The sequence below is a fragment of the Harpia harpyja genome, chromosome 4, assembly GCF_026419915.1.
Source record: "Harpia harpyja isolate bHarHar1 chromosome 4, bHarHar1 primary haplotype, whole genome shotgun sequence".
Classification (NCBI taxonomy): Eukaryota; Metazoa; Chordata; class Aves; order Accipitriformes; family Accipitridae; genus Harpia; species Harpia harpyja.
In genome coordinates, this window is record NC_068943.1 from 75,587,898 (window position 1) to 75,600,810 (window position 12,913).

The 12,913-nt window shown below is 46.4% G+C and overlaps 1 protein-coding gene and 1 long non-coding RNA gene across 3 annotated transcripts; one reads left to right on the top strand and one right to left on the bottom strand.

The window, feature by feature from the left end:
• Positions 1 to 1,786: 1,786 nt before the first annotated feature.
• Positions 1,787 to 2,724, bottom strand: LOC128140660 (uncharacterized). The gene is made up of 2 exons (XR_008234803.1): positions 2,449 to 2,724; positions 1,787 to 2,199 (listed from the first exon to the last, which is right to left on the bottom strand). It is a non-coding gene; the product is annotated as an uncharacterized LOC128140660 (long non-coding RNA).
• LOC128140656 (solute carrier family 22 member 2-like) lies at positions 1,940 to 12,675 on the top strand. 2 transcript variants are annotated; one of them, XR_008234802.1, is made up of 11 exons: positions 1,940 to 2,350; positions 4,587 to 4,690; positions 5,776 to 5,930; positions 8,089 to 8,257; positions 9,184 to 9,298; positions 9,404 to 9,510; positions 9,627 to 9,841; positions 10,238 to 10,346; positions 10,550 to 10,838; positions 11,916 to 12,015; positions 12,526 to 12,544. XR_008234802.1 is itself a non-coding variant. In XM_052784855.1 (11 exons), the coding sequence occupies exons 1-11, from the start codon at positions 1,940 to 1,942 to the stop codon at positions 12,590 to 12,592; spliced, it is 1,665 nt and encodes a 554-aa protein (XP_052640815.1). In that variant the 3' UTR covers positions 12,593 to 12,675. The 2 variants fall into 2 exon arrangements, 1 of the variants encoding a protein (XP_052640815.1); XM_052784855.1 differs by having other exon boundaries at positions 10,726 to 10,838; positions 12,526 to 12,675.
• Positions 12,676 to 12,913: the final 238 nt, after the last annotated feature.

Consider the following 12,913-nt stretch of genomic DNA (forward strand, 5'->3'; position numbering starts at 1 on the left):
TGCAGCTGACAGCGGTGAGCAACTTCAGTGCCTAGTCTTGGAAGTATTGCTCACTTTTTGTCTACGCATTTGTAGGTAGGCTGACTGAATCTTATCTTGTTCAGAGCTGGATGCATGGCTTGCTTCACCAGGCTATTTTTCCAGTAGAATACCCTGCTTAACCATAGGGAGGCAAGTGTTAGGAGAATAGTGGGGACCAGACGAGTAAGTACAAAGAGCTGGGCCAGGAGCAGAAACCCTGCCAGTCAACAGCATGTTTCCCTGGGCAGCGAGCCTCTAAGACACCCACCCGCGTGGCACAGTGCCACCCAACCCCTGTCTGGACTGCAGAGAGAGTGGTGGGAAATCAGGGAAAAAGGCGCACCCTGGATCGAACTTTTTTAGTTCGCGTGGAACGTAGGCACACCTTTACCAACTGGTTAAACAAAACCGCTAGGAAAGCAGTGATGCGAGGGGTTTTGGGGTGTGTTTTTTAAGATGCAGGCTTTGATTTCGGTTTCCTTGCCCTCAGTTGACTGCGCGCATCCGCCTGCTGAGGGAGGCTGGGGGGGGCTGGCTGCGAGCGTGCCGGCTGCTGTGCGCTTGGGTGTCCCTGTCCCCCTCCCCAGCCCCACATGGAGCCTTTGCAGCCACGGAGGCGAAAGTCTGGTGTGGGCTGATGCTGTGCTGGGCTCAGGGTAACACAGCTGTAAGCAGCTGCGGGAGAGGAGTTCTTGTTACCTTGCTTCAGCCATTCCTGCCTGAGAAGAGGGGGTTGGAGAGGAGGGTGCACAGCTGTAGGATGCAGGGAATGGAGTGCTGGTCTACAAAGCAGCTTTCACAGCTGGTTAGGTCACTGTTGCTCTGCTGGGCAGCGAGACCAGGTGAAGAACTGGTTCTGTTTCTGTCCCTGGGCCAGAAGTGCCTTTTAACTGGTTTATTTTTTTGGAGTGTATTGAGAGGAGGGCTTTAATTTTTTTAGCCTGGTTGCCTAAACTGTGTAAGTCACTTTCCAGACCATTTTTCACATTTTTTCTGTCTTTAAAATGTTACATTCACTTATGTTTTTCTTTCTGATGGAAGCAGCTGTTGTCAGCAAAAGGGGTTGGAGTAGCAAGTGTCTATCTACAGACGGTATGAAGTATCATTGGAGCCTGATATAACTGAATATTTTTGGGGGTGCCCCACAATGAATTCTACCGAAGGTCTTACAGGTGTTCTGCGGTAAGAAATAGCTGCTTCGGCTGTAAGTGTTTTGTATTATGGCTTCCCAAAGCTATTCCCAGTGTGTAATTCCTTAGTGAATGCTCTTTATCTTTCCTACCACTGCAAAAATGTGGTCAGCTGAAAATTGTGTTCCCTGGTGTAGGTGGGAGAGGTTTTCCATGGAAATGAAGGAGTGTGGAGAGTGAGGGTGGTTGTGGGGGTGAGACATACATGATACTGGATTTTGGGGGGAAAGCTGTTCCTTTACCGTCATGTGGCTCAATGTGGAGACACTTCTGTTTCACAGTGTACTTACCTATTCTTTATGGAACCTGGCTGATAAGCCTTGTTCGCATGTGGTGCCCAGCAACTGCTACACTGAACTTTTCGTGTACTTGCATGTTGGTGGAATTTTCCATCCTCACTTGCCCCTTAAAATGCTGCTTCTTTGAGGAGCTGGTTTGGCTAATAAAGAAACCCCCAAATGCTGTGGCTGTTAGAGGCTTTTCTGGAGAAAAGGAATGTATGTGCTCGGATTAGGGGTTAAATGCAAATTCTCCCTGGGTGAATTAAGGTCTGATTTCAAATGAAAGCTAAAAAATAAAGCTTGCAACATGTAGTTTAATAATTTATGGAGTTAGTCTTGACTTTTGGTCAAATGTCTTTGTTACTTAAATAGCTTTGCTGCCAACTAAATGTATCAGTGCTGCAGAGAAGACCTAGATGAAGTTTTTGGTGTGGTTTTGATGCCAAAATGCCAACCCTAGATGACATTTTGGAGAACGTTGGAGAATTTGACAGGTTCCAGAAGCAATCCTTCTTTGTCCTGTGTTTGCTTTCTGCTGCCTTCACCCCGGTGTATGTGGGTGTCGTCTTCTTCGGGTTCACCCCCGAGCATCGCTGCTTCAGTCCCGGGGTGGCCGAGCTGAGCCAGCGGTGTGGCTGGAGCCTGGAGGAGCAGCTGAATCACACTGTTCCCGAGTGGGGCGGCCATGGGGCCGGTTTCGGCAGCCGCTGCAGGAGGTACGAGGTGGACTGGAACGCGACGGGCGTCAGCTGCACCGACCCCCTCGGCAGCCTTGTGGGCAACCGGAGCAGCGTCCCCCTCAGTCCCTGCCGGGACGGCTGGGTCTACAACTCCCCGGGGACCTCTCTCGTGACTGAGGTAAAAACAAATACTCTCCTTCCCTTGTTACAGACATGCTGAGGGACACGGGAGAGGATTGGTGTAGCCTAGGCTGGGTTAAAAGGATGCCTGCTTACCTGGACGAGGGATCCTCTTGCTGTGAACTTGTGCAGGGTGCTTTGCAAGCTGTTTTCCCTCTGTCTTTCCTGTGGCGTGTTGCCTGGGCTGCTCAGGAGGCTTCTCTCTCCAGCTGGGCAGCAAAGCGTATTTCAGCAAATAAATCCCCAGGTAGATAAAGTCCAGTTCTGAACGCAACTCCCGTCACACGAGAGGTCCCATTGGTGGAGGTGTGTAAACAGTGTCTGTGAGGGAGTAGCGGCTCGTGGTGCTGCGAACAAAACCTGCTGATCCCCGAGCAGGCACGCTGCGCAGACCGCCCGGTCTTCCTGGGATCCGTGCCCAGATGTGAAGGTCTTGATTACTTTTTCTTTTTTTAAATGAAGAAAGTCTTTTGAAGTTTGTTTCAAGTATGATTGAATGACTATGGGTGGGGGAAAAGGTAATCACCTCTTACAATTAAACAGCTTAATCCAGGAATAAATTGCAGAAAATCTGATGGCTGTTTTGTGTTCTCAGAAGATGTGTGAATAAACTGAAAATGGTATTTAAGCTACTTAGGGTACTCTAGGGTTTTAGGTGCCTTAACTTTAAACACAAATCAGTATGTGGGATGACAAACTTGATCTTGTGATAGAAAGTTCCACCAAATTTTTAAAGATGGTGGAAGTCAGGATTCTTTCCCCCGTATATCTAACAAACACAGGTAAATTCTGTGCCCTAGCAACTTCAGCATTTATAGTTTTGTAGGAGGTTGGAGCTATATTTTAGGTGATGTACTGTAAGTGGACTTCTTTAAGCAATGTATGGACTATGTGATATTAAAGTGAGGAAGTGAAACGCCTCAAATGGAGGGTGAGCCAGACTTCTACAAAGCAACAGCACAGCCGGCACATCTCGCTGCAAAAGGCTTGAGCAGATGCTGTGGTCCAGATTCCCCCCACCATGATCTCTTGAAACTGTGGGAAGCTGAAAACTTGCAGTCTGTGTGGACACGTGCAGCCACGCTCTCACATCAGTGGTCTTCCCTTTTCTTCTGAAGGTGGTGCAAGGCCAGGCCCGCAGGCTGCTCATTCCACAGGATAACCAGAAATGTCACGTGCCTCTGTGCATTTTGGCAATGTGTTTTGCTTCTGGATGTGACTGTTTCCGTGAAGGCTCTCGGGCTCTGTTATGTTGTCCCTTGCTCTGGCAGCTAAGCAAGGGAAAGGATATAGCGCTGAGTAAAGCACGTTACTTTTGCTCGAAGGAAAAATTTACATGTGGAAGAACATCCTCATGGGAAGCCCCACAGAGCATCAGGAGGAATATCTGGTTTTATGTTGATTAAAGATGCATAGCTTTAAATAAACCCAGCTAACAGTAGGATGGGAAGGGATTCTCAGTCATGTTAGGACTTCTTTTTGAAATAACTTATTCTCCAGTAGCTTTTATGTTTATCTACTTAAGTAAGATAAGAGAACTAAGGCCAGGTGGCAACTTGTATGTATGTACCCATGTGGCATAAAGCTTGGCCCTGGATACAAAATACCCGTCTCCAGACTCATTAGGCTGTAGGACAATTTGGTTGAGCAAAAGGCCAGCACAGAGAGAAAATGCTGCGGCCTCGGGGGCAGACGCAAATATCTCCTCCCACGCTCCTTCAGGGAGCCAGCGCTCCATGGGAAGCAGGATGAGGCAGGCTTCTGCAAGCATCTAGGATACCTTTAGTGAAGGCATCACCCTTAGTCCTCAGGGGTCTGCAGGGGCTACTGTGACGTGCGAGGGTATGAGGCAACCAGAACTGCTTAGAAATGTTCACTACCAGCCACAAAACAAGCTGTTTGAAAAGCCCAGGGTGATCATTAGGTCCATGCTGATTTGATCAATAAGGCCTACCACAAATTAGGGTCCGGATCTTGACAGGTAGTAACCCAGTTATGTTCTTTCCAGTAATGAGAGATGAGGCACGAATGAAAAATACCAGGAAACTGCTCAAGGGCTTGATCCTGTTTTTAATGTTGGACACTTAATTAAGTCAGTAGGGTTTCTGGGTGCTGATAAAACAGGCATCGACCCAGGCACAAGTTTAAAATGTTAACCGAAGCGAAGGAGACTTGTGGATGTGAGCCAGCTCCTCATTTCACTCTTTTGCTTCTAACTGTGGTTGCTCTTTTAGTTTAACCTGGTGTGTGAGGACTCCTGGAAGCTGGACCTCTTCCAGTCTTCTGTGAACGCTGGGTTTTTTATTGGCTCCATAAACATCGGCTACATAGCAGACAGGTATGTACGTGTGGGCTGACCGTAAACCCCTCTGACCTCCCTTATCAGTGTTCAGCAGCTGAGAGTGGGTAAAGGTAGAGAAACGTTGTGCAACTGGTATCATCTGTGCTCTTCTCAAAATAAGGTCAATCACCTAGATGTTCAGGCACAGTAGTAGGAGCCGAGTACTCTGTCTTTTGGGTCATACCTGGTGATTTGCATGAATCTCTCCCGCTCTGCGAGTCCTGCAGAGCCTGCGAGGACCATTTTAGGACTATACGACCAAAACTCCCTACTGTGCCACACCAGAGCCTGGGGGTGTTAACCAAAGCCAGGAAATACTGGTTTGGAGCTTGGAAACCTCTTGCTCCCTCTGGAGAAACTTTGGCATCGTAGCCGCAGAGACTGCCAGGTAGATACAGCAGGAGTGCCGGTTTGGAAATCCCCGTGTCCTGGCATCCTTATCACCCCTGTTCAGAGCCAGCAGAGACAGCTGCCCTTGCCCAGGTGGCCAGAGTTAAAACAAGAAAAAAATGCTGATATTTGAAAGCCCTTTTTCTGACTTGTTCCCCTCCTGCCTGGGGAGTGTTAGTACAGCAGGCTCTGAGCTGGTCCAGCTGTGAAATGCAGCCCGCTCCCAGCAAGATCCATACATATAAGACTTTTGGGGATTAAGATTGGGGTATATAAATCTCTTACCCTGGTGCATGCAGACATATCAGAATCATAATATTAACCCATACTTATTTTTTACTCCCTTATAAAAAACAAATTACTAAGCTGCCTATTCTGAAATTCGGAGCTAACAGTCACAGCCCAAATACATGTAAATATGGGACTACTGCTGCTCTTTAACCTGGGAAATTTTTCTTACTCCAAGAAGCCTGAAAGCCTTTGTGGAATTGCAGAGCAATTAGCACAGTAATTTTTCAGGGAATTGAAAAGCAGAAAAGTGAGTAATGGGCTAAGAATAAAAGTATGCATCTATCCCTTGTATAGCACAGTTGGATTTTTTTTTCCAAAGATGCAGAAGGCTCTTCCTACTTTAAAAAGTCTGTCTTTTCATGACCAGTGTTTTGCTTTACTCATATTATCTTCCAATCCAGGTTTGGCCGTAGATTTTGCCTCTTAAATACAATTCTTGCAAATGTCATCTGTGGAACCCTTCTGGTCTTTGTGCCCACCTACCTGTGGATAGTCATCCTCCGCTTCTTGCAAGGGCTGGTCAGCAAGGGCTGCTGGACCGCAGGCTACATCCTGGGTGAGTTCAGACCTTTTCCCAGGAGCGAGTCTGGCTGCAGAAGATGAAGAGAAAAAAAAAAAACAAAAACCAACAACAAAACAATGAACAAAAGCCATTTAAAAAATGCCTCCCGTGGTGTTTTACCAAGGAGTTTTCTCCCTCTTTGACTTCTTGGGATTTTTTTAAAACAACTGTTGCTTCTCGCTAATGACAGCAGCCTTCAAAGCTCAAGCAGGCGGTGGTATATTAGGGCTGTTATATCAAGATAGGCTTTCCGCTACGGTGCAGCTCCCCTTTGCAGATCCGGGCTCCTGGGCTCCTCTCTGTCCCCTTGGGCATCGGCTGGGGAAGGTGACAAACCTGGGGCAGACCGCAGCTGCTCCAGCCCGGTCACAGACAGGGTGATGACAGAGGAGGCCATTAAAGAAGCAGGCAGAGGGTGGGGAAAATTGGAAGCATTTTTATGACACAAAGAGCATTAAAGGGCAAACAGAGACTTTACAGCCTAAAAATAACCAAAGAACAGCATGTGCTTGCTGAGAAAAAGACAAGCTGTTTGGGTATCTGTGCACTTGTCTGAGAGGAGGCCAACCCGGGGGACTGCAGAGCAATGCGAGGAGCCAGGCTATGCTGGTGCTTCTCCCAGCACCTCGCACTGATCGCATCTGGCGGTGAAGCACGGCTGCGTGGCAGCAGGTTTGGGGCCAGCTCAGCTTTCTGGTGCATGGTAGAGCTCCCTGGGACTTCTGGGGTGGAGTTCAGGCTTTTGTCAAAAAACCCCACCCCAATACCAAGCAATCACTGAAGCAGCAAATTAAGTATCTTAAATGCTGCCCAACAGAGCCTTATCTGGAGTAGGATGTCAGGTGGCCCTACAGAGTAGCTCCGAGTGATCCAGTTCACTGTGATGGTGATAAAAATATAAATGTCAACGCTCTAAAATGTTAAGTCTTTTAGTGGAGACATCTTGCTAATGCAGTTATCCACATATCTGATATAAATAAAATAAAAGCATCTAGACCACAGTCCAGACCATCTTCTGCCAAGACACAATTGTTCTCTTCTGTGCATATTCTAGACGCTCGCTTGGCCTCTTAAATATTTTCCTGGCACAAATGAAATCTTCATCACCTCTTCTGGGGAACTTTATGCCATTTTAGAGCATAAAATCCCTACCAGGATAACGACTTGTCCTGTCCTGATATTTTCCCTCAGCTACACCTTGTTACTTCTGGATTCTCCTTGAAACTCTCGTGAGAGAGAATTCACCCAGAATCAGCCCCAAAGCTCCTTTAAACTTGTATCTTCTCCCTAAGGGTGGCCAATACTGAATGCTTAGGGAAGGGTAGAAGGACAGAGCAACCTTCTTGTTGCACTCTCCTGGGACACTTGTCTACCCTTCAGCTGGTTTTGGCTCAGTACTGCTGAGATGTCTTTGTGCATTGTTTGGCCAAGCAGTATTAGCTAATCCAAGGCTCCAAAAAGCAGCACTTCCTTCAGTTGTTAAATAACTGTCTTCTGTTCTTTTTGTACTTGATTTGCTTTCTTGGAATCACAAAACCAGATGCAAAATTGTGAGTATGCTTGTGCCTGCCTGCTGAAATAGTTACTTTTAGCTCTGTATTAACAAGACTTAACCTGTGGGTCTATCCTGTGATGTGCAGTTGCAAAGTGCAGATGAGTTGTGAAGCCATCCTGACCAGGAAGCTGTATGCCATCCTGTGGTGCAAGCATCTCTTATATACTTGGAGTGAGATGCAGGCTGAAAGGCTGCACTTAGAAGACAAAATATGATGTTTTATTATTGGGTTGGAGACGTTATGTAGGTTGGTGTTAGATTTTACAACAAAGTCTATCTGTGCATTTTGAGGAATGTTTGATTTGCTCAGATTTCCGCGACAGAGGACAGTACTGGATGCCTTAGGCCAGTGTAAGAGCAGGAAGAGCGTTTTCTCCTCTGCTGAGAGTTTGGGTGACAGAAGAGCAAACCTTTCTCTGTGAGCACCAGGGCATTTGCGTCAGGAGGCTTTCTGCTGGGAAGCCCAGGATTACCAAGACAGTTTCTTCAGGGTGCTAATGCAGCTTTGGTCTTCCAGCGTCCCTGCAGAGCAAGTTACTGCTGCGCTGAGTGGTCATGGCTGAGCTGTCATTCACCTGTGTCTGTGTGTGTTTGCAGTGACAGAAGTCGTTGGTCCGAGGTACCGGAGGACGGTGGGCATCCTCTACCAGACGGCCTTCTCCGTTGGGCTCCTGGTCTTTGATGCCGTCGCTTACGCCATCCCTCACTGGCGGTGGCTGCAGCTCACTGTCACCCTGCCGAGCTGCTTCTTCCTGCTCTACTACTGGTAAACGAGCTTTCGTTGTACCTCTGCCCATGACCTAAAAACCAGCTTCTCCTGCTTCCCAAGGCTTGATACTGAGGGAGATTTGGCGCTGCTTTTCGGTTGTACGTACCTCTTAGTGCAGAAAGGAGGTACACAGCAAAAAGGAGAGGGAAATAGGAAGCTGACTTCTGTTTAAAAGAAAGACCACTTTGAAAAACACTGAGAGTGGTTTAATATCATATATTATCTTCATGAAGCATTTCATAAAGGAAAAATGACACCTCAACATAATTTAGTGGATCCTACACTGACAAGATGGTTATTGAGAGATTGTTGAATGCTAACATAACTGTAACAGCTTGTTTACGTGTTCTTTTAAGGAAAAAAGTTGCAGCTTTTTGTGGTCCGACCAAAAGAAGGCACGTGGGTTCACCTTTATTTTGGATCCTCTCCTCTCTTTTTGATTGATATTTTTCAGTTTGAGTGCTTTGGATTTGAGAAATTGTCTGGATGAGTCGAGAAGTTAGGAACAGTAGAAAGAGATTTTTCCATATTTGTGAATTGGTAAGCCAATTCTACCTTGTTTACTACTTCTTAACCTGTGATGGCACAGTTGGAAAATGGCTCCGTAAGAGGAGCCAGTTTGTGGTCAACAGGCTGAATAAGATGATAGCACTACTCTCGCTCAAATCCCTTCCCTGATTTCTCTTTAGCAAACTCATCTCCGACTAAAGCCGCTACTACAACTGCTCCTCTTCCCATTTTGGCAGTGGGGTATACTATTTTTCCTGATGGGGGTGGGGGGTGGAAAACACAAAACCCAACCAACCAACCAAAAAACCCACCTGCCTTTATTCAACCAAAGCACTCTCTCCACAGTCTCCATACATGGGAGCACTATGTGGGCTTTATGTTTTGGTATATAATAGCAACCACTTGTGTTGTAGGTGCCTTCCAGAGTCTCCCAGGTGGCTGATATCTCAAGGAAAAAATGACAAAGCTATGAAAATTGTCAGCGATATGGCTAAAAAAAATCGGAAAAAGATGCCTTCCCATTTTGAGGTGAGCTCAGGGTTTGCTTGTCCATGTAAGTAAGCATCATGACAGCCCCTTCCATCAGTTCCTCCCAGTAGAAACTTACTGTACTTTGTACTGGCTCTTCCACAGGACATTAAATTAGAAGAGGAAGATGGTGGAAAGCAGAGTCCTTCACTCATTGACCTTGTCAGGACACCACAGATGAGAAAAAACACGTTCATTTTGATGTACAACTGGTAAGAAGATAATGTTGGAGGGCTGTTTTTGAAGCTCTGGTTTTGAAGGCTCCAGCAGGACACAGACCTCTGTTCTCCAACTGACTAACAAAGCCAGGATGCTCTCCTCTATCTAGGTTCACAAGCTCTGTCCTCTACCAGGGGCTCATCATGCACATGGGAGTAGCTGCTGGGAACGTGTACCTGGATTTCCTCTATTCTGCGCTTGTTGAGTTCCCAGCCGCCTTCATCATCATCGTCACCATCGACCGCGTCGGGCGGCGCTACCCCTGGGCTGCGGCAAACCTGGTGGCTGGGGCTGCCTGCCTTGTCACAGCCCTGATCCCAGAGGGTGAGTCGCCTGGGAGCAGCACCCACCTCTCCCTCCCTTCCCCTGAGGTCCAGCCCCAAAGGTCCGCAAACCCACGGCTGCTGTTGGGTCCTGCCTCCCTGACTTTTAGCGGTGCTCCTTGTGCTGCAGAAGTGAGATGAGGTTGATTTGTAGGACTGCTAATCATAAATCTGAAAGCACCTGGGTCCCCCGTGCAGCTTTGGGAGGGTCCCTGTGCCACAGCTCATGTGGAGCTGACTGTTCCCGTTCCCTCATTCACACAGGAGAAACTAGGCTCCTTAAAAACATCAAGTGATACGGGATCAGACGTCCCCCTAAAATAACACGGGTTTATTAATTGACACCTGCTAAATCGCTGGGATACTTTTAAATGTGTTGAATGTATTTTCTCTGCAGACATACATTGGCTAAAAGTCATTGCTGCTTGCATTGGGAGAATGGGAATCACAATGGCTTTTGAAATGGTTTGCTTTGTGAACACTGAACTGTATCCAACATACATCAGGTACGTGCATCCTCCTCCCCATTGGTATTTGGCCTGGAAACAAATAGTTGAGGCCAACGTGTATGTTATGTGTTATGCTAAATTAAGGTAGCCTCAAATGCTTCAGAGCTACACAAGTACCGCTGAACATAAAGTAGGTGGAGCACAATTAAAATGCTTTACAAAGGTAGCTTAATAAAGAAAACAAATGTACTTTAAGGCAGGTGAAAACTCACGTGACTGAAATAAAGGGAAAAGTGGAGACAACCCGGGTGGACGAGGGGTCTGAAGTCCCACACACAGTGCTTGGATTTGTCCTGCATAAGGGTCAGAGTTGTGATCCGTCCCCTTGCCTCTGCAGTACTCTGACGCTAACGTGATGACTTTGCTGTTCAACCAGGAACCTCGGGGTGATGGTCTGCTCCTCCTTGTGTGATGTGGGTGGAGTCATCGTCCCATTTATTGTCTACAGACTGGTGGAAGTCTGGCACGATCTGCCGCTGGTAGTCTTCAGTAAGTGCCACCTTACCTCCTTGCTGGCTGTTCCTGGGGTGCAGCAGTGGGGCCCAAGTTCCAAAGGGAGGGAAAAGCCACGGAGGCAGTTGCTCCAAGTTCAGCAGAAGCCCTTTCCTGTCTATAAAAGCCATAGCCTTCAGTTTATAACAACCTGGTGCTTGTTTATGCATTCATGTCTCCTTTGCCCTTATTATTGTTCCTTGCATTTTAAAGGAAGTTAGAGGTGAATACCGGTTTGACACATGGCAAAGAGATGAGAAACACTTTGAGATTAATATTTGATGGATTAAGATCTGATGAATTACTGCTCTTCTGTGAGGTATATTGTCTCAGTCCAGGAGCCAAAACCTAGAATTTCACATAACTGCCTATTTAATGGAGTACAAGCGTGGCTGTTACACTTCAGCTTTTCTGACAGTCTGTTAACTGGCTATTCTCCAGCTATTTGGAAAGGGGTTGGTAAATAAATGCAAGATGAGTGTTTGTAGACTAGTGACCTGAACTCCCAGGGCAGAGTCTGCAAAACTTTTCTGAATCTTTAGATCAGCACACTATTTATAGAAAAATATCTTGAACGGCAATATGCAGTTTTTAACAGACAGGACATTTAGGAGGGTGCTTAGTAGATTTAAAATATAGACGCCAAACATGTACGAAGTGGGTAAAAGAAATTATCAGTGGAGAAGTTAATCACATTGTGTAAAAGATAATACATTCTGTATGTGTTTTCTAATCTTATGACTAGCAGAAAAACTAAATGCTTTTCCTGGCATGCTCTCACACTAGCAAGGGTTCTTTTCTCTATAAAGGAAGGATTGTCTGTCTAGTCTGAGATGCCCTAGTTCAGTACATAACTCACAACTGAACTTGGCTCGTTGCTGTCTCCACATGGCAGCCACGTCCTCCCGAGGTGGCATGACAGTTTTGCATATAGAGCCTTGATGTGCACATCCTGTGTGAGGAATGAAATAAAATGCCATTTACGAGTCCTTTGTGTCAGGCAGTAGAAAGTGGTGTATATGCTGGAAATTGGTATATGCTAACAAGCTCTTTGTGCACCTGTTTGATTTGAAGCTGTTCTTGGTTTGGTTGCGGGTGGACTGGTGTTGTTTCTACCTGAAACTAAAGGAAGAGTTTTGCCTGAGACTGTTGAAGATGTTGAAAACTTTCATGGGTGAGTCAGGATGATGAACTCTTAGCAGCTTTCACTTGAAATTGTGCAAAATCCCTGCCCAGAGCAACATGGGGAAGCCCAGGGGTTACTTGGCTGCCTCCTATGCCTCCAAGAAGTTGCTAGTTAATTCTTAGACTCTAGCTGGAGAGATTTTGGACTCTCTTTTTACCACTTGTCTACCTAGGCATCTGAAAATAAGCAGCATAGGCCTTTACTAGCCTATGAATAACTGCACTAGTCTCTCAAACTTGCTGCAACACTACTATAAATGTTATTTGTTCTTAAAAAGAACTAACTGTGGAACAGAAAAAGGGCACTCTTCATAGTAGCTACTCGTGTGGTGAGTCAAGCACCAGTATGTACTGAGGAGCCAGAGCAAATCTAGAGGATTTGAGGATTAGATGCTCATTTTCTCTGGGGGAGAGGCAGAGTAAATGAAGAACTTGAAGTTAGCTGCTCACTGGACACCTTCATTCCTGGTTTGCTGCTAACATCTTGCTATTCTTACAGGCACAGTGCTCCAAAGGCCAAAAAAATCTATCTCCGTGTCCAAACACCAGAAGCAGCACGTGACTGAAGAAGGCATAACTCTTTCTGGACAGTCTTCTTTAGGGGACTAGCATGGAAAGGCAAATTGGAATAAACACTCTCTTAAAAGTCTTGACTGTTTGGGGTTTTCTGATGGGATTGTCCCTATTACTGCATAGCTGCTTCCCTCTCTGTACACTATAAGATAAATATATTTTAGGGCTGGGAAATCTTCGTACCAGGTGCGTGGACCTCAACATGGGGACAGACCTTAACTTGAGGATGGTGGGGTCCATCCCAACAAAACTTTATAAGCCTCCATGAAGTCTGACTTTGTTGTTTTGTCTTATGAAGGGGCAGCATAATATAA

Coding starts and splice junctions, on each gene's coding strand:
- LOC128140656 (XM_052784855.1), top strand. CDS start 1,940: ATGCCAACCCTAGATGACATTTTGGAGAACGTTGGAGAATTTGACAGG. Junction 4,691..5,775: donor ATCGGCTACATAGCAGACAG/GTATGTACGTGT, acceptor CTTCCAATCCAG/GTTTGGCCGTAGATTTTGCC. Junction 8,258..9,183: donor TTCTTCCTGCTCTACTACTG/GTAAACGAGCTT, acceptor CTTGTGTTGTAG/GTGCCTTCCAGAGTCTCCCA.